A 21,930-nucleotide genomic window follows, 5' to 3' on the forward strand; every position below is an offset into this window, starting at 1 on the left:
CATTTTGCCTCCCAAAAATGGGAATAGAAAGTGATCAAAAAATGGTACAAATAAAAACATCAACTCGTTCTGCAAAAAAGCCCTCTTATGACGGAGTCAAAATATGGAAAAATTATAGCTCTCAAAATATGCTGATGCAAAAACATAGCAGCCAAACATAAAAACCCGATATAAATCTGGAACCTCTATAATCGCACCAACCCGAAGAGTAAAATCGCCTAATCAATTATCGCAAGGAATGGCGTAAAAAATAAAACCAATTATTCACCTGTTGATTTTTTTTTTTTCATTCTGCCTCCCAAAGATCGTAAGGCTCAGCGCACATTTATCCACATTTATCCTTGTAAATCTCTGAAATGAGAGATTCCAACGGAACCCTTGGAGGAAGATTCCTTATAATGAGGCAGATGGAGGCACAGTGGACGCTGTCTGACCTGTGACCCGACAGTGTCAGTCTTTGCCATCAGCCACAGTTTTGTGCGCTTCTGAAAAGCCACTGCTGAACAGAGGCCAGACGGAGTCCAGAGTAAGGGTACCGTTACACTAAAAGACTTACCAACGATCACGACCAGCGATACGACCTGGCCGTGATCGTTGGTAAGTCGTTGTGTGGTCGCTGGGGAGCTGTCACACAGACAGCTCTCTCCAGCAACCAACGATCAGGGGAACGACTTCGGCATCGTTGAAACTGTCTTCAACGATGCCGAAGTCCCCCTGCAGCACCCGGGTAACCAGGGTAAACATCGGGTTACTAAGTGCAGGGCCGCGCTTAGTAACCAGATATTTACCCTGGTTACCATTGTAAAAGTAAAAAAAAAAAAACAAAACACTACATACTCACCTTCTGATGTCTGTCACGTCCCCCGGCGTCCACAGGGTTACGCACTGCTGCCGAGAGCTTCCTGCACTGAATGTATCAGCGCCGGCAATAAAGCGGAGCACAGCGGTGACGTGACCGCTATGCTCTGCTTTATGGCCGGCGCTGACAGTCAGTGCAGGAAGTTCTCGGCAGCAGCGCGTAACCCTGTGGACGCCGGGGGACGTGACAGACATCAGAAGGTGAGTATGTAGTGTTTGGTTACCATTGTAAAAGTTAAAAAAAAACAAAAAAAAAACACTACATACTCACCTTCTGATGTCTGTCACGTCCCCCGGCGTCCACAGGGTTACGCGCTGCTGCCAAGAACTTCCTGCACTGACTGTGTCAGCGCCGGCCATAAAGCAGAGCATAGCGGTCACGTCACCGCTGTGCTCCGCTTTATTGACGGCGCTGATACATTCAGTGCAGGAAGCTCTCGGCAGCAGTGCGTAACCCTGTGGACGCCGGGGGACGTGACAGACATCAGAAGGTGAGTATGTAGTGGTTTTTTTTTTTTTAACTTTTACAATGGTAACCAGGGTAAATATCGGGTTACTAAGCGCGGCCCTGCGCTTAGTAACCCGATATTTACCCTGGTTACAAGTGAACACATCGCTGGATCGGCGTCACACACAACGATCCAGCGATGACAGCGGGTGATCTGACGACGAAAGAAAGTTTCAAACGATCTGCTACGACGTACGATTCTCAGCGGGGTCCCTGATCGCAGTAGCGTGTCACACAGCGAGATCGTAAGTATATCGCTGGAACGTCATGGATCGTGCCGTCGTAGCGACCAAAGTGCCACTGTGAGACGGTACCCTTAGTCTGCTGCTTCATTATGTGAATGGATTCCTCGGGTTTCATCTGAATCACGTCACTCAGTGATTTAGATGGAAACCCCAAAGTAAGTGGTCACTGTAGAGCGCCGGATGATGTTTAGTAGAATTTGTGGGACAAATTGTGGTGCCATTTTTACCCACTTCTTGTGTGAAAATGTAAAATCTGGGGCTAAAACAAAATTTTGGTGATAAAAATGTATTTTGTCTTCACTGCCCAATGGTATAAAATTCTGAGACACACCCATGGTGTCAATATGATCACTGGACCTCTAGATGACCCCATTTTACAACCTACACCTCTGAATGAATTCACTTATGGAGGGTTCTTATGTGTTGGCACCTCATGCACTCTCCCAGTGGGTCATGGCAGCTGCAAACCATAACCTTAACCCCTTCCCTACCTTTGATGCAGCGTATGCATCATGAAAACCTGTGCCAATCCGACCTGTGACACAGCATATGAGTCATGGTCGGATCGCGCTCCTGCAGGCCGGGTGAAAGGGTTAACTGTAATTTCACCCGACCTGCAGGGATAGGGGGAGTGGTACTTGAGCCCAGGGGGGTGGCTTCGCCCCCCCCCGTGGCTGCGATCGCTCTGATTGGCTGTTGAAAGTGACGTTTCACTTTCAATCAGAGCGATAGTAATAGTTTACCAATGAATATTGGTGAAATATCACAATCCAGCCATGACCGATGCTGCAACAGCATCCGCCATGGCTGGAGATCGCGATCTGCCCCCCGCCACCGATCTCATCCCCACGGTCCTCCGTCCTGTCATTTGCTGTCCCCCGCTCCCCCTGCAGTCCGATCTTAACCCCCGCTGTCCGATCCCCCCTCATACTTACCGACCTCTGGTGTCCCTCCCGGTGTCCGTCCGTCTGCTCCATGGGCGCCGCCATCTTCCAAAATGGCGGGCGCATGCGCAGCCGGCAGATTCGTTCCAGGTACATTTTGATCGCTGTGATAGAACCTATCACAGCGATCAAAATAAAAAAATAACACCCCCCCCCCCTTTATCACCCCCATAGGTAGGGACAATATTAAAATAGAAAAAAATATTTACTTTTATTTTTCCACTAGGGTTAGAACTAGGGTTAGGGTTATTGTTAGAACTAGGGTTAGGGTTATTGTTAGAACTAGGGTTAGGGTTATTGTTAGAACTAGGGTTAGGGTTATTGTTAGAACTAGGGTTAGGGCTAGGGTTAGGCTACTTTCACACTAGCGTTGTGACGGCCGTCGCAATGCGTCATTTTGGAGAAAAAACTCATCCTGCAAAGTTGCCCGCAGGATGCGTTTTTTCTCCATAGAATTGCATTAGCGACGCATTGCGACGGAGTGCCACACGTCGCAACCGTCGTGCGACGGTTGCGTCGTGTTTTGGCGGACCGTCGGCAAAAAAAAGTTACATGTAACTTTTTTTGCGCGTCGTGTCCGCCATTTTCGACCACGCATGCGCGGCCGAAACTCCGCCCCCTCCTCCTCGGACATTACAATGGGGCAGCGGATGCGTTGAAAAACTGCATCCGCTGCCCCCGTTATGCATTTATTTCACAAAGTGCGTGCATGGCGACGGCCCCGTACCGACGCTAGTGTGAAGGTAGCCTTAGGGTTCGAATTAGGCTATGTGCACACTGTGCAGATTTGGCTGCGGATCCGCAGCGGATTGGCTGGTGCGGATTCGTAGCAGTTTTCCATCACGTTTACAGTACCATGTAAACCTATGGAAAACCAAATCCGCTGTGCCCATGGTGCGGAAAATACCACGCGGAAACGCGTTGTATTTTCTGCACTCAATTCTTTGTGCGGATTCCGCAGAGTTTTACACCTGTTCCTCAATAGGAATCCGCAGTTGAAATCTGCACAAAAAACACTGGAAATCCGTGGTAAATCCGCAGGTAAAGCGCACTGATTTTTCAAAAACTGTGTGGAAAAATCCTCACACGAATCCGCAACGTGGGCACATAGCCTTAGGATTAGGGTTGGAATTAGAGTTGGGGTTGGAAATAGGGTTAAGATTAGGGTTCGGGGTGTGTTGGGGTTAGGGTTAGGCTTGTGGTTAGGGTTAGGGGTGTGTTGCGGCTAGTGTTGGAGTTAGAATTGAGGGGTTTCCACTGTTTAGGCACATCAGGGGGTCTCCAAACGCGACATGGCGCCACCATTGATTTTCAGCCAATCTTGCGTTCAAAAAGTCAAATGGTGCTCCCTCCCTTCCGAGCCCAAACGTGCGCCCAAACAGAGGTTTACCCAAACATATGGGTTATCGCCGTACTCAGGAAAAATTGCACAACAACTTTGGTGGTCTAATTTCTCCTGTTACCCTTGGGAAAATAAAAAAAATGGGGGGCTAAAAACTTATTTTTGTGGAAAAAAAAAAGATTTTTTATTTTCACGGCTCTGCATTATAAATTTCTGTGAAGCACTTGGGGGATCAAAGTGCTCACCATACATCTAGATAAGTTCCTTGGGGGGTCTAGTTTCCAAAATGGGGTCACTTGTGGGGGGTTTCTACTGTATAGGCACATCAGGGGCTCTGCAAACGCAACGTGATGCCCGCCGACCATTCCATCAAAGTCTGCTTTTCAAAACGTCACTACTTCCCTTCCAAGCTCTGCCATGCGCCCAAACAGTGGTTCGCCCCCACATATCGGGTATCAGCGTACTCAGGACAAACTGGACAACAACTTTTGGGGTCCAATTTCTCTTGTTACCCTTGTGAAAATAAAAAATTGCGGGCTAAAAAATTTTTGAGGGAAGAAAAATGATTTTTTATTTTCACGGCTCTGCGTTATTAACTTCTGTGAAGCACTTGGGGGTTCAAAGTGCTCACCACACATCTAGATAAGTTCCTTGGGGGGTCTAGTTTCCAAAATGGGGTCAATTGTGAGGGTTTCTACTGTTCAGGCACATCAGGGGCTATGCAAATGCAACCTGACGCCCGCAGAACATTCCATCAAAGTCTGCATTCTAAAACGTCACTACTTCCTTCCGAGCCCTGACGTGTGCCCAAACAGTGGTTTACCCCCACATATGGGGTATCAGCGTACTCAGGACAAACTGGGCAATAAATATTGGGGTCCAATTTCTCCTGTTACCCTTGTAAAAATAAAAAATTGCTTGGTAAAACAATTTTTGAGGAAAAAAAAATGATTTTTTATTTTCACAGCTCTGCGTTGTAAACTTCTGTGAAGCACTTGGGCATTCAAAGTTCTCACCACACATCTAGATAAGTTCCTTGGGGGGTCTAGTTTCCAAAATGGGGTCAGCTGTGGGGGGTTTCTACTGTTTAGGCACATCAGGGGCTCTGCAAACGTAACATGATGCCCGCAGACATTCTATCAAAGTCTGCATTCCAAAACGTCACTACTTCCCTTCTGAGCCCCGACGTGTGCCCAAACAGTGGTTCCCCCCACATATGGGGTATCAGCGGACTCAGGACAAACTGGACAATAACTTATGGGGTCCAATTTCTCCTATTACTCTTGTGAAAATAAATAATTGCTTGCTAAAAAAATTATTTTTGAGGAAAGAAAAATGATTTTTTTTTTTTTTTTCCACGGCTCTGCGTTATAAACTTCTGTGAAGCACTTGGGGGTTTAAAGTGCTCACCACACATCTAGATTAGTTCCATGGGAGGTCTAGTTTCAAAAATGGGGTCACTTGTGGGGGAGCTCCAATGTTTAGGCTCTCCAAATGCGACATGGTGTCCTCTAACGATTGTTTACCCCCACATGTGAGGTATCAGTGTACTCTGGAGAAATTGCCCAATAAATTTTAGGATCCCTTTTATCCTGTTGCCCATGTGGAAATGAATAAATTGAGGCTAAAATAAATTTTTTACCAAAGCGAAGAAAAAGGATTGGACTAAAAAAGGCATGCACAACCATAAAGTATGAAAGAATATGGAAAACCTTTATTCAACACCACAACAATTACAATAAAAACATTTAAAATCAATGCATATACAACACCCCCATATATATATACCTATACAAAAAATGCAATATATACTAGATTATAAAGACATGTTCCACTGAGTCAGTGATTGAACCTCGTACCACCTAACAGTCCTATTCAAAAAACCTGGCTATATAAGACTGATGTATTAAGCCTACTAGTAAACTAGAAACACCCAAATAAAGGTAGTATAATGCTGCCTATACTAGAATCCTCAATTGCCATTAGCATCGAGGAGAAAGAGCCTGCATGTAAAAATACCTGCAGTGCTAACTTATCTGGTACTGCTATATATATTGCAGGCCAAGGTAGCCATAATTACCCAAATCAGGACTGGAGTGCGCCGTGGCCACGAGGTAGTTAGGATAAAGAAAATCGGGTGGATGCGCATGTAGATAGAAATCCTAAAAATAGACCGGGGGTGTATGAGCACAAAGCTTTGACTGTTAGGTGGTACGAGGTTCAATCACTGACTCAGTGGAGCATGTCTTTATAATCTAGTATATATTGCATTTTTTGTATAGGTATATATATATATGGGGGTGTTGTATATGCATTGATTTTAAATGTTTTTATTGTAATTGTTGTGGTGTTGAATAAAGGTTTTCCATATTCTTTCATACTTTATGGTTGTGCATGCCTTTTTTAGTCCAATTCTTTTTCTTCGCTTTGGTATTCTATTTACTATTGGACTAGGCATTGCACCCTATTTGCATATTTAATATCTTGTTTACAGCCTGGTGCACCCTTGTTTCTTCAGTTTTAAAATAAATTTTTTGTGGAAAAAAAAAAAAAAGTACTTTTTAATTTTTACGGATCAATTTGTGAAGCACCTGGGGTTTCAAAGTACTCACTATGCATCTAGATAAGCTCCTTGGGGGGTTTAGTTTCCAAAATGGGGTCACTTGTGGGGGAGCTCCAATGTTTAGGCACACAGGGGCTCTCCAAACGCGACATGGTGTCCGCTAAAGATTGGAGCCAATTTTTCATAGAAAAATTCAAATGGCGCTCCTTCCCTTCCGAGCCCTGCCGTGCGCCCAACAGTGGTTCCCCCCCACACATGGGGTATCAGCGTACTCACGACAAGTGGTCCAGTTTCTCCTTTTACCCTTGGGAAAATAAAAAAATTGTTGCTAAAAGATCATTTTTGTGACTAAAAAGTTAAATGTTCATTTTTATTCAGTCGCCATGACAGCACAACGAGAGAGGGGATCCGCCCTTCAGGGACAGGAAACCTACAGAAATAAAAGGGCGGTACCTCTCTCCCTCATCAGTTGGTTTCCTGTCCCTGACAGCGGAACCTCTTCAGGCAGGCCTTAAGAAGAAGGTCGAAGATTAGAAGAAATCACACTCCTGTCAGGCCGATGCAGGTAGCGGGGGTCCCCTACCTCTGCCTGATCAGGATGCTGGAAGCACCACACGACAGGGGGACTGTTTGTGTAGGTGGCAGCAGGAGGAAGCAGCCTTAGGAGGATAGGCTGGCTTCCATGGTGTCCGCATTCGTACCTGGTAAGTATGGGGGGTCTGTTGTTTTCTCGGGGCCTCTGGAGTCTGTCCGCGGCTTGCGGTGGGTGTCCGCACCGGTCCGGGGGCTGCTGCCATCCTTGTCCGCGCATCTGCTCGCAGGGCCGCAGTCGCGACCGGAAGGGGCGTGTCCGGATGACGCGGCGAGTGGCGCGGGCTGATGACGCGGCCGGGCATGCGCAGTAGCACTTTTTTCCGGCCGATGGCGGCGTCTGGGGCGGGCTTGGCTTCGGGGGGGTCCGGCGTTCTCACTGGCAGGCAAGCGGGGGCACGGAGGGGAAAACCGGACCCTATCGGTATTCGATACCCGGAAACGACACCTGGAGTTCCTGCTGACCCCCATCCGGGGGCGGTACCCTGGGGGACCTATTTAAGCGGTACACAAGGGCTGCAAAGTGTTCCTGTCCATTCCATAATGGAGTCGCCGGAAGGAACACAGCAGCGCAGCAACCAGCAGCAGCAGCCACTTCAGCAGTTTCTGGAGTTGGAAGAGCCTCAGAGGAGCTCCCAGCGTCGGTCTAGTGGCAGTAGTCGCGCTGGTGGAGCTAAAGGGGCTCAGATGTTGAAACCAAAGTCCTCAAGCCGTAAAGAGTCGCCGGCTACGAAGGACCCCCCTACTATGGTACCACTCGTTGCTGGGCTGGGTAAGTGATCTACGTGAAAGTTCACTTATTGATTATTGTCCCCCTTATATTCCCTCTCTCCTTACTAGGGGAGGAAGTGTTTGTCTAAAGCCAAACATAGGCAGTGTGCCGAATGTGCAGAGCCACTTCCAGATGGTCATAAAAGGAGGTTGTGTAGATCCTGTATACAACATCTAATAGAGGAGGAGACTCCTGACCTTACTTCTATGATAAGAGAAATGGTTAGGCAAGAAGTCAGAGGTTCCATGAAGTCCAGGTCTCATAAAACTGATGCCAAGAAAAGAAGCGACATCCCCGGTATCAGATGTAGTTTCAGACTCGGGTGAATTATGTTCAGGTTCTCTCCCGTCGTCTTCCTCCTCCGAGGATATGGAATCTAGTCGGGCCTGCCTGTCGCTCGATAGGATTAACCACCTGGTCAAAGCGGTCAACAATACGATGGGGATTGAGGAAACCCAATCAGAGTGCTCCATTCAGGACATAATGTTTAAGGGTATAGATCGGAAATCCCGAAGGTCCTTCCCAGTAGTGGATAAAATTAAGTTGCTCATTTCAAGGGAATGGAAGAAACCCGAGAGGAAGGGGGTCACTTCCGCCAGCATTTAAAAGGAGGTATCCTTTCGAAGAGGAAGCATCATCCTCGTCGGATAAGGTCCCGAAACTGGATGCGGCAGTGGCCAAGGCGTGCAAAAAAACCTCTCTTCCTTTTGAGGATTTAGGGAATCTGAAGGACCCACTGGATAGGAAAGCTGACATCTTCCTTAAAGGTGCTTGGGAAACCTCAGCCGGATCCCTGAGACCAGCAATAGCAGCCACTTGCACAGCTCGGTCGCTGATGGTGTGGCTGGGGCACCTAGAAGATCAGCTCAAAGATAAGGTTCCCAGAAACGAGATCTTATCTTCCATGCCTATAATCCAGGATGCAGCAGCTTTCCTTTCGGACGCATCGGCGGACTCTGTTAGATTGGCCGCCAGGTCCTCAGCTTTATCTAACGCGGCCCGAAGAGCGCTTTGGATAAAATGTTTGCCAGGAGATTTACAAGCCAGAACAAAGTTATGTAGCATTCCCTGCGAAGGGGCTCATTTGTTCGGACCTGTCCTAGACGAGCTGTTGGAAAAGGCGGGGGATAATAAAAAAAACGATTCCCCTTCTTAGGAAAACCCTTTTATAGACGGGATTACAACAGAGGATGGTCTAACCGCAGAAGATCGAACAGAGATTCGATCAGAGTCAACCAGATATGACAGCAACAGAAGAAGAGGTAGAGGTTTTATGTTTAATCCCTCTCGTGACGTTAAAAAACCACAATGACTGGCGGACCAGGTGGGGGGTAGGCTTTTAGCCTTCTACCCGACCTGGATGCAAATAACTAATAGCCCATGGATTCTGATGAATTATCGAAAAGGGCCTAAGATTCGATTCCCACCATATTCCGTTCTTCCTCTGCAGAACAATTGGCACTGGAATCGGAGGTTCGGGAACTTCAACAGAAAGGAGTTCTGATCAAAGTTCCTACAGAAGAAAGAGGTAGGGGATTCTATTCCCCTTTATTTCTGATCAGAAAACCTGACGGTTCCTTTCGTACAATTATCAACTTGAAAGGCCTGAACATTTTTTTGTTGATTCCATCCTTCAAAATGGAGTCTGTTAAGTCAGCAATAAAGCTACTCTTTAACAATTGCTTCAGGGTTGTCTTAGACCTTAAAGACGCCTACTACCATGTCCCAATACACGTAGATCATCAAAAATTTCTTAGGGTGGCAGTTTCACTGGCTGGCACAGTAGAACACTTTCAATATCGGGCACTTCCCTTTGGAGTCGCGGTCGCACCCCGGGTGTTTACAAAAATCATGATAGAGGTTATGATGCACCTGCACGAACAGAACATATTAATAATTCCATACCTAGATGATTTATTGATTGTGGGACATTCAGAGTCACAGTGCAACGACCAATTACAGAAGGTGGTGGTAGCATTACACAGGTTAGGATGGATTATCAATCTTAAAAAGTCTCGCTTACAGCTCTTAAAAACACAGGAATTTCTGGGTCTTGTCATAGACTCTAGTCAGCAGGAATGTCGCCTGCCAGATTCAAAAATATCTAATATCCATCAGCTAGCCACCAGGATAATTAGCAATCCTTTAGTCTCCGTAAGAGTTGCAATGTCTCTATTGGGTTCACTTACATCTTGTATTCCGGCGGTTCTCTGGGCTCAATATCACACCAGAGCGCTACAATGGGACGTCCTACATAACTCTCGTCGACTAGAGCTCATCTCGACGGCATATTTTCACTTTCTTCTGAAACTATTCTTTCACTTAATTGGTGGACACACATCCCAAATTTGCGTTGAGGGGTCCCTTGGACAAATCATGTAACTAGAATAACTACGGATGCTAGCCCCAAGGGATGGGGGGCACACTTAGGTGATAATTGAGTCCAGGGGCTATGGTCCCAGTCTGAACAGGACTCATCCTCCAATCGAAAAGAATTGTTAGCCGTGGAACGCGCTTTGAATAGTTTTTTTAAACCTCTACAGGGTCGACACGTCAGACTTTTATCAGACAACCAGGTAACCGTAGCCTACAATAATCATCAAGGAGGTACACGGTCTGGTTCATTAATGGAGGTCGCGGATCGTATATTTCGGATCGCCGAGAATCATCTACTCTCTTACGGCTCTACACATAAAGGGAAAGCTCAATACCATGGCCGACTATCTAAGCCGCAACAAGCTCAGACAAGAGGATTGGTCACTAAATCCAACGGTCTTCAATCAGATCGTACAGTTATGGGGATGTCCGGAAATAGATCTTTTTGCCAGCCGAGGAAACAAAAAATTACACCAATTTTGCTCTTTAAATCCAAGAGACAACCCGTATGCAGTGGACGCTCTTCTAATATCATGGCACTTCAGTCTCGCCTATGCTTTTCCCCCTCTAAACCTAATTCCAGTAGTTCTGAGGAAGATTCGGGAAGACAGGGCCCGAGTAATTTTGATAGCCCCATTCTGGCCCAGAAGATCGTGGTTTCCTTGGCTGAGGAAAATGTCTATCAGTCAGCCATGGATTCTCCCAGAATTACCAGATCTCCTCTCACAAGGCCCAATTCTCCATCCAAGAGTGGCCAATTTGCACTTAGCAGCATGGAATTTGAGAGGTCTTTACTGAAGGGGAAGGGGTTCTCTCGGGACCTGGTAAATACACTGCTAAAAAGTAGAAAACCCTCTACAACAAACATCTATGTCAGGGTTTGGAAAAAATTCCTATCAAGTTCAGGGGCTCAGATTGACCAAAGTCCCTGTATAAATCAAATCCTAGAGTTTTTACAAAAAGGTCTAGAAATGGGCCTGGCCACAAGTACTTTCAGGGTTCAAGTTTCAGCTCTGGGAGAGCTATACAATTCTAACTTACCCAGCAATCACTGGATATCCAGGTTCTTTAAGGCAGTCACTAGATCCAGGTCAGTCATTAAACAAAAAATAGTTCCTTGGGATCTATATCTTGTTCTCTCAGCCTTAACGCAAGCCCCATTTGAACCTATTGATACTATCCCGATTAAAATCTTATCAATTAAAACAGCCCTCTTGGTTGCACTCATGTCCGCAAGAAGGGTTAGTGATCTGCAGGCACTTCATAGACAACCACCATACATGCAGTTTAGGGAGGATAGGGTAATTATGAGACCTGATCCCCTTTATCTTCCAAAAGTTGCTTCAAAGTTTTATAGGTTGCAAGAGGTTGTCCTGCCTTCATTTTGTTCTAATCCCACTAATAATATGGAACGCAAGTTTCATTCCTTAGACGTAAGGAGGTGTCTCCTTAAATATATTTCAGTTTCAGATGCCTGGAAAAAAAGATAGGCTAAAAATAAGGAGTTATCAGGGTGTTAGAAAGGGTCTTAGGGTATCCAAAAACACTCTAGCTAGATGGATCAGGGAGGCAATCTCTCTCGCTTATTCAGCAGGGGGCATGGAGATTCCAGAAGGTATAAAAGCACACTCCACTCGGGCCGTAGCAACATCCTGGGCGGAGAGATCGGAAGTGTCGATTGAAGACATTTGCAAGGCGGCCACATGGTCTTCTCCATCTACCTTTCTTAAGCACTATAGATTGGATCTGGGTGACTCCTCCGACCTCACGTTTGGGAGAAGGGTGCTGGAGGCAGTTATGCCTCCCTAATCTTCCTTACTTCTCTGAAAGTCTCTCGTTGTCATGGCGACTGAATAAATACGTAAGCTACTTACCGGCAGCAGTGTTTTTCTTACCGGCAGCAGTGTTTTTTCAGGAGACCATGACAGCACCCTTATATTCCCTACCCTATTCTTTCTCGGATGGCTCAACACTTCCGTTTTCTCCTTTAAATTCTACGTTCACTCACATTATGAATTGTACCAAAGTTTATGATGTATCTGTGTCACTAACCAAGGGGGTCCTCTCATGCTCTGGAACCAAGTGATGCGGGAGAGAAGTACCGCCCTTTTATGTCTGTAGGTTTCCTGTCCCTGAAGGGCGGATCCCCGCTCTCATTGTGCTGTCATGGACTCCTGAAAAAACACTGCTACCGGTAAGTAGCTTACGTATTTTCCTTCCATGTTGCTTCTGCTGCTGTGAAGCACCTGAAGGGTTAATAAACTTCTTGAATGTGGATTTGAGCAACTTGAGGGGTGCAGTTTTTAGAATGGTGTCACTTTTGGGTATTTTCAGCCATATAGACCCCTCAAACTGACTTCAAATGTGAGGTGGTCCCTTAAAAAAATGGTTTTGTAAATTTCGTTGTAAAAATGAGAAATTGCTGGTCAAATTTTAACCGTTATAACTTCCTAGCAAAAATAAATTTTGTTTCCAAAATTGTGCTGATGTAAAGTAAAAATGTGGGAAATGTTATTTATTAACTATTTTGTGTCACATAACTCTCGTTTAACAGAATAAAAATTCAAAATTTGAAAATTGCGAAATTTTCAACATTTTCGCCAAATTTCCATTTTTTTCACAAATAAACGCAAAAATTATCGACCTAAATTTACCACTAACATGAAGCCCAATATGTCACGAAAAAACAATCTCAGAATCGTTAGGCTAGGTTCACATTGCGCTAGGTGAGTCCGTCTAACGGACACGTTTTTAAGTAGTGAAAACGCAATATAACGCACATACTAACGCGCCCATAGACTTGCATTGTCTGACGCCTCGTGACGCATGCCAAATTTGGCATGCGTTAGTCACATAACGTTTTTTTCTGACGGACCTTGGAACGCGGCTTGCAGCGTTTTTGGGTCCGGCCAAGCTAACGCAATACTAACGGAAGCGTTAATTCTGCCATTGATGTCTATTGCAAACGCAGCCAGACGCAAATCTTGATAAATTTCAAAAAAGAACCATACGTTTTAATAGCGTTTGAGGGATGTCCATGTGGTCATGTGACAGGAAACAGGATTTCGGCCATCCTGAGGCCTGCTGCACACCAGAGAAAAAGTGTCTTGCAAAAGATCACAGGAAATGTAAGTACATTTGTATATATATATATAGATATATATATATACTAGATGGTGGCCCGATAATGCATTGGGTATTCTAGAATATGCATGTCCACGTAGTATATTGCCCAGCCATGTAGCATGTAGTATATTGCCCAGCTACGTAGTATATTGCCCAGTGACGTAGTATACATCACAGAGCCACGTAGTGTATTGCACAGTGAAGTAGTATACAGCACCCAGCGACGTAGTATACAGAACCCAGTCACGTAGTATATTGCACAGCGACGTTTGTCACAGTACCCTGTGTGAGCGGTGAGCAGAGGGGTGTATGCGGGCGCCGGGCAGTGAGTGCGGGGCGGCCCTTTTTTTTCTGACTGTGCGCGTCGCTGATTGGCCGCGGCAGCCATGACAGGCAGCTGCCGAGGCCAATCAGCGAATTAATACCGTGACAGAAGGACAGAAAGACGGAAGTTCCCTAGACAATTATATAGTAGATATCTCTGTATACATCATGGGAGTCTGTATTGTACGACGGATGTGTGTGTACTAAAAATGTATTGCTTTGTTGCAGATGTCGGATAGTGAGGGAAGCAGCAGCAGCAGCAGCGTGTCTGCGGTTTTTTCTTCTCAGTCGGTAGGCTTGCACTTTAAAAAACCACTAAAATTTGTGTGAAAATTCAGTGTATTAAGCTATATATATATGTATAATCATGTTTCTATTGCAAATAGGAGTCTTCGGAGCCCGAGGCTGCTAGGCCCCCCCCAAAAAAACAGGCAAAACCAACAAAGGTACATAGCAGACATTTTTAAGTTTTTGCAAACATAATTTTATTGATCAAAGAAATGTAATTTTTTTTTCCATTTACATACACAATAGGTTGTGGCACACGGAGGACACAAGAGGAAGAAGGTTCCTCGCCGTCTGTCGTCTCCACAACTGCCAGTGGTAAATATAAAACTAGAAATGTATCTACAATCTATCTATTCACTTTCTATCTGCTATATCTATAAACTATCTATCCACTATCTCTCTCTCTCTATCTTTCGCTGTATCTATCTATGTATCTATCTATCTATGTATCTAGCTATGTATCTATCTATCTCTGTATCTATCTATCTATCTCTGTATCTATCTATAATTGAACCTTTCAACATTACGCTTTGTGTTTACATAGTCCAAGTCAGCGAGCCAAAAAAAAAAAAGGATTGTGGTTGATGAAGAGCCGTTGACCATTCACAATGAGACACTGATCAACCTTGTGGAAGCCAACCCCTCAATATGGGACCAAAGCGACAGCTCCCACCATGACATAGTAAAGAACCGGAAGTTGTGGGATCAAATTATCTCTCACTTCGATCCTCGATACATGGAGAAGTCGTCAACCTCAAAGAAAAAAATTGGTAAATATTGGTGATGTTAAATTGTCTACTATCTATCTCTGAACTATCAACTACCTATACACTAAACTATATCTCTATCATCTATAATTACTATCTATCAACTATCTATCTACTAGCTATATATCAACTATCTTAACTAACTATACACAATTTTTAAACTATCAAAATAAGAACTGTCTACTAATATATATATATATTTTTTACCTTTTTTTAAAAATTACAGCGGATGCGGTCCATACCCGTTGGAAATCAATAAGGGACCGCTTTGTCCGTGACTACCGGAATAGTCAAAATCCACCAAGTGGATCAGGTGCCAAACGGGTGACCCCGTATGTGCATTACGAGCAATTGCTCTTTCTTCAAAAAACAGTGTCTCAGCGCTCGTAAGTACAAATTAGTCTGCGTGCGTGACAAAATTGTTTAAAAATTAAAGCTAAATATATATATTTTTTTGGTTCCAGCACGATATGCAGTACCGCCGCGCCTAGACAGGCAGAAGAACTGGAGCCATCTCCACTGGAACCAAGTCAGCTGACGGGCACTGAAGACGTCTCTGTCATCAGCGAGCCACGATCTGGGGAGAGAAGCACTGTGGCTTCAGGTGTGAGTGCCCGGTTGCAATCAGTGCGTGGACGCAAGCGAGCTTCACAAAAAGATGAAGCTGATGCCATTATTGTCGATGGACTTCAGCGGGTTGAGGACATGTGTCGGAGTGAACTGAAAGACCTGAGGCGGGAAATTACCGACTTACAATCTCGCGAGTCTGTATATTCTGCAAATGAGTGGAAGCTACTTTTTTTGTCCTATGTTCCCGTAGCACAAAATATCCCGGCACACAGAAACCTTTTGTTTCGGCAAAGACTGAATGACCTTCTTGAGGAATTTGTGGGACCCCAGGAGCCAGCTCCATCGAGAACCAGAAGCATAGACATGCCGGCCTACAACCCTCAATATAGAGCCCGGTGTGAAACGAGCATGGAACATCAGAGACAAAGTAGCAGTCCATCATACACCTGGGCAGACAATACGCCCGCGCAATACCAGAGTCTGTAGTACAGCTCAGTGTCCCCAGCCAGGTGCAAACTGTGTTTCACGTTCTTTGGTTTATTGTTTTTTTACCACCCAATTTCGTGTGTGTTTTTTTACATCCCTATGGGATATCATATGTAACAAGTTCACAACTGTTCTTTCATAAAAATTCAGAAACTTAAGTAAACTGTTTAAAATCTGATTCTTGTATGACTGTGAACACAACATAACAGTAATGTAACATTTTACAAGACATATTTTACAAGACATATGGGAAATAAAAAAAAAAACAAAAAACAAAAAACACATCAGGACACAGCTTCAGACTTGAAATAAATTTTACACGTGTCTGTCTTGCCATGGAACATGCCCCTCATGTATGAAGTACTGTGCAAATTGGTCACGGATCCTCATTATTTGTGCTGCAGACCGAACAGCAGTAGATTCAATGCTCATGAGGTTCGACTCACATTCATCGGGGTCAACCACCTGGGGTTCATGTCTGGCCACAAAATTATGCAGACAGATGCATGCCTTCACAACACGGTCCACATTTTCTGGTTGCAGTTGCATGCACGTTAGTAGAATTCGCCATTTTAATGTCAAAATCCCAAAGGCGCACTCCACATAACGTCTTGCCCGGCTCAAGCGATAATTAAAAATGCGCTTGGTGGAGTTCAGACTGCGGCTTGAGTACGGTTTGAGGAGATTTTGCCCAAGTTGGAATGCCTCATCACCAACTAAAACAAAGGGCAAACTTGGGTCTTCGGTCCCCGGTAGAGGTCGTGATGAGGGCAAGTTAAAATTGTTGCTATACAAACATCTCCCCATGTTGGAGTCTCTGAAGACTCTTGAATCGTTAGTACGGCCATACGCACCAATATCCACAGCTACAAACCGGTATCTTGCATCCGCAATAGCCATCAAGATTATCGAGAAGTATTTTTTATAATTATAGTACAGGGACCCACTATGCGCTGGTTTCTGAATCCGTATGTGCTTGCCGTCCACGGCACCAATACAATTGGGGAAATTAGCCACATCCTCGAACTGTTGGGAAATCGCTAGCCACATTTCTGATGTTGGGGTTGGTAGCACAAGTGGTTGCAAGTTGTTCCAAATGGCATCACAAGTTTCCCGAACCAGTTGGCAAATTGTTGACTTCCCCAGTCTAAATTGGTAATGCAGTGACGCAAAAGATTCTCCGGTAGCCAGATATCTGTCGGCATTGAAAAAGAAAAAAAAAATGTTTAGGATTTTTAAGGACAACTAAAAGGCTACATAAATAGAATATACAATTGCTAAATGACCATTATGCCCCACGATACCTAGATCTAGTCTTTGTCAATAGAATGAGAAAAAATTTTATAATTACCTCACAGTCACTACTAATCGTTCCTCCGCACAGATGCTTTCACGGAAAGTGCTGCGCTGATGATGTATCTCATCCTTCACATGTGAAAGCAGAACATCAAAGGTCTCAATGGACATCCGTAGATAGCGTTGGAATTTTGAAGGGTGATCCCGAAGCTGAAGATACAGGGTGTGAAAGGCACCATAAGTACTCCGCAAGAAATTCACTTCGTGGATCCAATATCTCCTTTGCGAACTACGCTTTCTCTGGCGAAGTCGCAACCGCATCAAGCGAAATCGAACCAGCTCAGACACAAACATCTTGCTAGCAGAAGTTCACTCAATGCTTTCAAAATGGAGAATGAGTCTGCACCTACACCCCGACGAGGACAAAAGGAGAAAAAAAAAAAAAACTTTATTGACAGTGACAAACGCAGACAAACGGATACATCGCGAACGGACATCAAAATGAGGAAAACGCTGTCAAAAGCGTTAACGCAAGCGTTAACGTGAAGCCGATTTTTCTACAAATTTGATCCTTTTCTGTACATGCGTTTAACGGATCCGTTTAACGCCATGTACTTGACGCAATGTGAACCTAGCCTTAGGATCCGTTGAAGCGTTCCAGAGTTATTACCTCATAAAGGGACACTGGTCAGAATTGCAAAAAACGGCCAGGTCATTAAGGTCAAAATAGGCTGGGTCATGAAGGGGTTAAAATCTGGCACTCCTTGCCTTTTGAGCTTTGCACTGTGCCTGATAAATATTTCCCTATTACATGTAGGGTATTGGTGTTTTCAGGTAAAAATGGACCTCAGTTTGCTGTAAAAAAAAAATAAAAAAATTACTATTAGCCCTAGCTAAAGCAACATTTTAGTGGTAAAAATGTAATTTATTCTTTCCTCACCGCTCAGTGGTATAAAATGTGAGGCACATGTGAGGTCAATATGATCACTGCGCCACTAAATGAATTCATTGCGGAGTGTAGTTTGTAAAATGAGTTCACATATAAGGGGGTTTGTGTTGTTCTGGTACCTCGGGGTCTCTGCTAATGTGACATGGCTCCCTCAAACCATTACAGCAAAATCTGAACTCCAATATGGCGCCTCCTCCCTTCTGAACTTTGCACTGTGCCTCAAAAGTAGTTTTCCCCCACATATGGGGTATCTGCGTACTCAGGAGAAAATGCACAACAAATTGTATGGTGCAATTTCTCCTGTTTCCCTTATGAAAATACTAAATTTGAGGCCAAAATAACATTTTTGTGGGGAAAATGTTTGTTTTTTTTGTTTTTTTCACGGCTCAACGTTAAAACCTTCTGTGAAGCACCTGGGGGTTAAAGGTGCTTACTGTACATCTAAATGCGTTCCTTGAGAGGTATAGTTTCCAGAAGGGGGTAACTTGTGGGGGTTTCCACTGTTTAATCACATCAGAGGCTCTCCAAATGGGACATCCACTAATGATTCCCAGAAATTTTATGTTTAAAAAGTCAAATGACGCTCCTTCCCTTCCGAGCCCTGCCTTGCGCCCAAACAGTAGTTTCTCATATGGTGGGGTATCAGCGTACTCGGGAAACATTGCACAACAAATTGTATGGTGCCATTTCTCCTGTTAGGGCATGTTTCCACGGTCAGGAAACGCTGCATGTTTGACGCTGTACAGTCGCAGTGGGAAGAGGCTAAGCGCAGGAAGTGGCTCATCTTAACAGAGGCGCCATTTCTGGGGCGGCTGGGAGCTGGTATTTGGAACCGGGGGGGGGGGGCGGCAATATACATGGCGCCTCTCTATTATTATTATTATTATTATTATTATTATTTATTATTATAGCGCCATTTATTCCATGGCGCTTTACATGTGAAAGGTTATGAATATCAGCCATCAGTTGTCTGCGTAGCCTTTCTATAAAATTAAAGGGGGACCCCACTTCATTTTATTTTTTGGGGTCCCCCTATTTTAATAGCCAGTAAAGGCTAAATATACAGCTGTGGGCTAAGATTCATAGCCTGGGAAGCTCTATAGGTATTAACCCCTTCCCAGGCTACAAACATCGGCCCCTAGTCGCTGGCTTTCCCTTTCTGGCGCAGAAAATAGCTCGGGAGCCCACGCCATTTTTTTTTTTCAATTTTCTTTTTTTTTTAAGTTACAGATATTGTGTTTAAGGCAGCTGTCACACTTGTGAGAAACTCGCACGTGTCTCGCACCTCAATACCCAGCACTGCCGCCGGCACTCGGGACCAGAGCGTTCAGCTACATAGAAATACATGCAGCTGCACACTCCGGTCCCGAGTGTCGGGTATTGAGGTGCGAGTGTCTCACAAGTGTGACTCAGGCCTATTCAGATTTCGTGTGTGTGTGTCTTTAAGGCCAGGATCACACATGCGAGAAACTTGGACGAGTCTCGCATCTTAATACCCGGCACTGCTGCTGTCACTCGGGAGCGGAGCATGCGGCTGCATAGAATTACATGCACCCGCACCCTCCACCCCAGAGTGGCGGTGGCAGTGCTGGGTATTGAGATGCGAGACTCGTCCAAGTTTCTCGCATGTGTGATCCCGGCCTAACTCTTTATGTACTATTTTATGTTTATTACTAAACATCGGGCTTGGTATTATCTATCGATATATCTATCATCTTCCTAATATCTATCTATCGATAGATATATCGATAGATATATCTTTAGTTAAATAATAGATCTAAAAAATACAATAGATAGATAGAGCTATAGATAGATCTATCTTTGTGTGTAATATAGATAGATCTATCTTTGTGTGTAAACATTATTCTTCAATGAAGTATGTAAAAGAGGCTGGACAAGGAAATTACATCACAATTCTTTTTTTATATATATATATATATCTGTCTATCTTTATTTGGCTTACAAAAACACAATTCCGCATGAAAATAACACATAAAAACGCAGGTGACCTGCCAGTGACCTCAGATAATTTGGTGCAGATTTTACCTGCCTCAAATCCTGAGCAAATAGTGAGCCTTTCCTGACCGTGGAAACATACTTTCCCTTATGAAAATGCAACATTTGGGACTAAAACATATACTTGTGGGAAAATGTGTTAGTTTTCTTTTGTTTTGTTTCACCGCTCCACGTCATAAATTTATTGAAAGTGGTTTTGAGCACCTTGAGAGGTGCATTTTTTAGAATGGTGTCACTTTTGAATATCGTCTATCATATAGACCCCTCAAAGTGACTTCAAATATGATGTGGTCCCTAATTTACAAAACTCTTATTTTGGTTGCAAAAATCGCTGGTTAACTTAACAAAATTGTGCTGATGTAAAGCAGACGTGGGAAATGTTACTTATTAACTATTTTGTGACACGTCTCTGATTTAAGGGCATGAAAATTCAAAGTTGGAAAACGTAAAAAATATTCTCCAAATTTGCGTTTTTTTCACAAACGCAAGTCATATCAGAAATTTATTTTACCACTATCATGAAGTAAAAATGTCCCCCCCAAAAAAAATCTCATAACTCTGGAGCACTTCAACGGATCCCCGGGGTTCTAACTATTGATGAGCGAATATACTCGAGATTTCTCGAGCATGCTCGGGTGTTCCTCCGAGTATTTTTTAGTGCTCGGAGATTGTTTTTAGCGCCGCAGCTGAATGATTTACATCTGTTAGCCAGCTAGATTACATGTGGGGATTCCCTAGCAACCAGGCAACCCCCACATGTACTTATGCTGGCTAACAGATGTAAATCATTCAGCTGCCAGGATGAAAACTAAATCTCCGAACACTAAAAAAAATACTCGGAGGACACCCGAGCGTGCTCGGGAAATCTCGAGTAACGAGTATATTCGCTCATCACTAGTTATAACCTCAGTGACAGTGGTCAGAATTGTAAGGGTATGTGCACACGCAGATTCCATTGCGGATTTTACCTGTGGATTTTGTGCAGTTTTTGTGCGGATTTCGCCTGCGTTTTTACGCCTGCGGATTCCTATAAAGGAATAGGTGTAAAACGCTGCGGAATCCGCACAAAGAATTGACATGCTGTGGAAAATTGCAGCGTTTCCGCAGCACGTGCACTGCGGATTTGGTTTTCCATAGGTTTACATGGTACTGTACAACACATGGGAAAACTGCTGTGGATCTGCAACGTGTGCACATACCCTTATGAGGTCCGTGTTGGTTTTCAGCTCTTAGGGCATTTCTTTCCTGTACAGTGAGATTATCTGAGACTTTACATAATTCTCTATCCAATTCTATTAGGTCCTTTTCAATAAGTCCCTGAAAGAGGTCCAAAACAGGTCTGGATTGTATAGGATAAAAAAAAGGGTCAGACATATGAAAACTGTTATTGAGTGAACAGTCTCTTCTTACTGAATGCGATTGCAGATCTCGCTACCTGTTATAATTCAAGAGATCCTGAAAAGAAAAATATCCCAAAGGAAAAACTGAATCATCCTTAGAAATTAGTTCATTGTCCGCAGAATGATACAAATCAGAGGACTGATCAAAATGACATTTTGCAACATGTGCACATACCCTTAAAATTGGCCTGGTCATTAACATGCAAACCACCTTTGGGGGTAAAAGGGTCAAAGATTGTGATAACTCACATAAAGCCATTTTGTCTGGAATTTTTTTTACTGTCATCTTACAATGGGTTCAGATCTGTCTTGGATAACTCACTTTTTTTTTTTTTTTCCTTTTTTTCAGGAAAGAGCCAAGCAAGTTAGATAATGATGTGCTATCAGCTTTACAAAATGTGGAAATTGATGCACAGAAATTCCCCAGTATCTCCAAATGGATGAAATCAGTTTTGCATTACTCAAATACAGAAAGACAGAGGTATTGGTTTGCAATATAAGTTTTGTGA

At 44.1% G+C, this 21,930-nt stretch overlaps 2 protein-coding genes across 4 annotated transcripts in view; both read left to right on the forward strand.

Annotated features, from left to right (window-relative positions):
- Nucleotides 1-21,930, forward strand: part of ANKLE2 (ankyrin repeat and LEM domain containing 2) — a 112,775-nt gene that overhangs the window by 88,446 nt on the left and 2,399 nt on the right. For all 3 annotated transcript variants that reach the window (XM_077293369.1, XM_077293368.1, XM_077293370.1), the window contains exon 12: nt 21,771-21,902. In XM_077293369.1, coding sequence (XP_077149484.1) covers nt 21,771-21,902 — 132 coding nt within the window. The remainder of the gene's footprint in view (nt 1-21,770; nt 21,903-21,930) is intronic.
- LOC143813231 (uncharacterized) lies at nt 13,822-16,483 on the forward strand. The gene is made up of 6 exons (XM_077293371.1): nt 13,822-13,940; nt 14,036-14,095; nt 14,184-14,252; nt 14,482-14,707; nt 14,931-15,090; nt 15,169-16,483. The coding sequence occupies exons 1-6, from the start codon at nt 13,878-13,880 to the stop codon at nt 15,758-15,760; spliced, it is 1,170 nt and encodes a 389-aa protein (XP_077149486.1). The 5' UTR covers nt 13,822-13,877; the 3' UTR covers nt 15,761-16,483.

Source organism: Ranitomeya variabilis, chromosome 1 (genome assembly GCF_051348905.1).
Source record: "Ranitomeya variabilis isolate aRanVar5 chromosome 1, aRanVar5.hap1, whole genome shotgun sequence".
NCBI lineage: Eukaryota > Metazoa > Chordata > Amphibia > Anura > Dendrobatidae > Ranitomeya > Ranitomeya variabilis.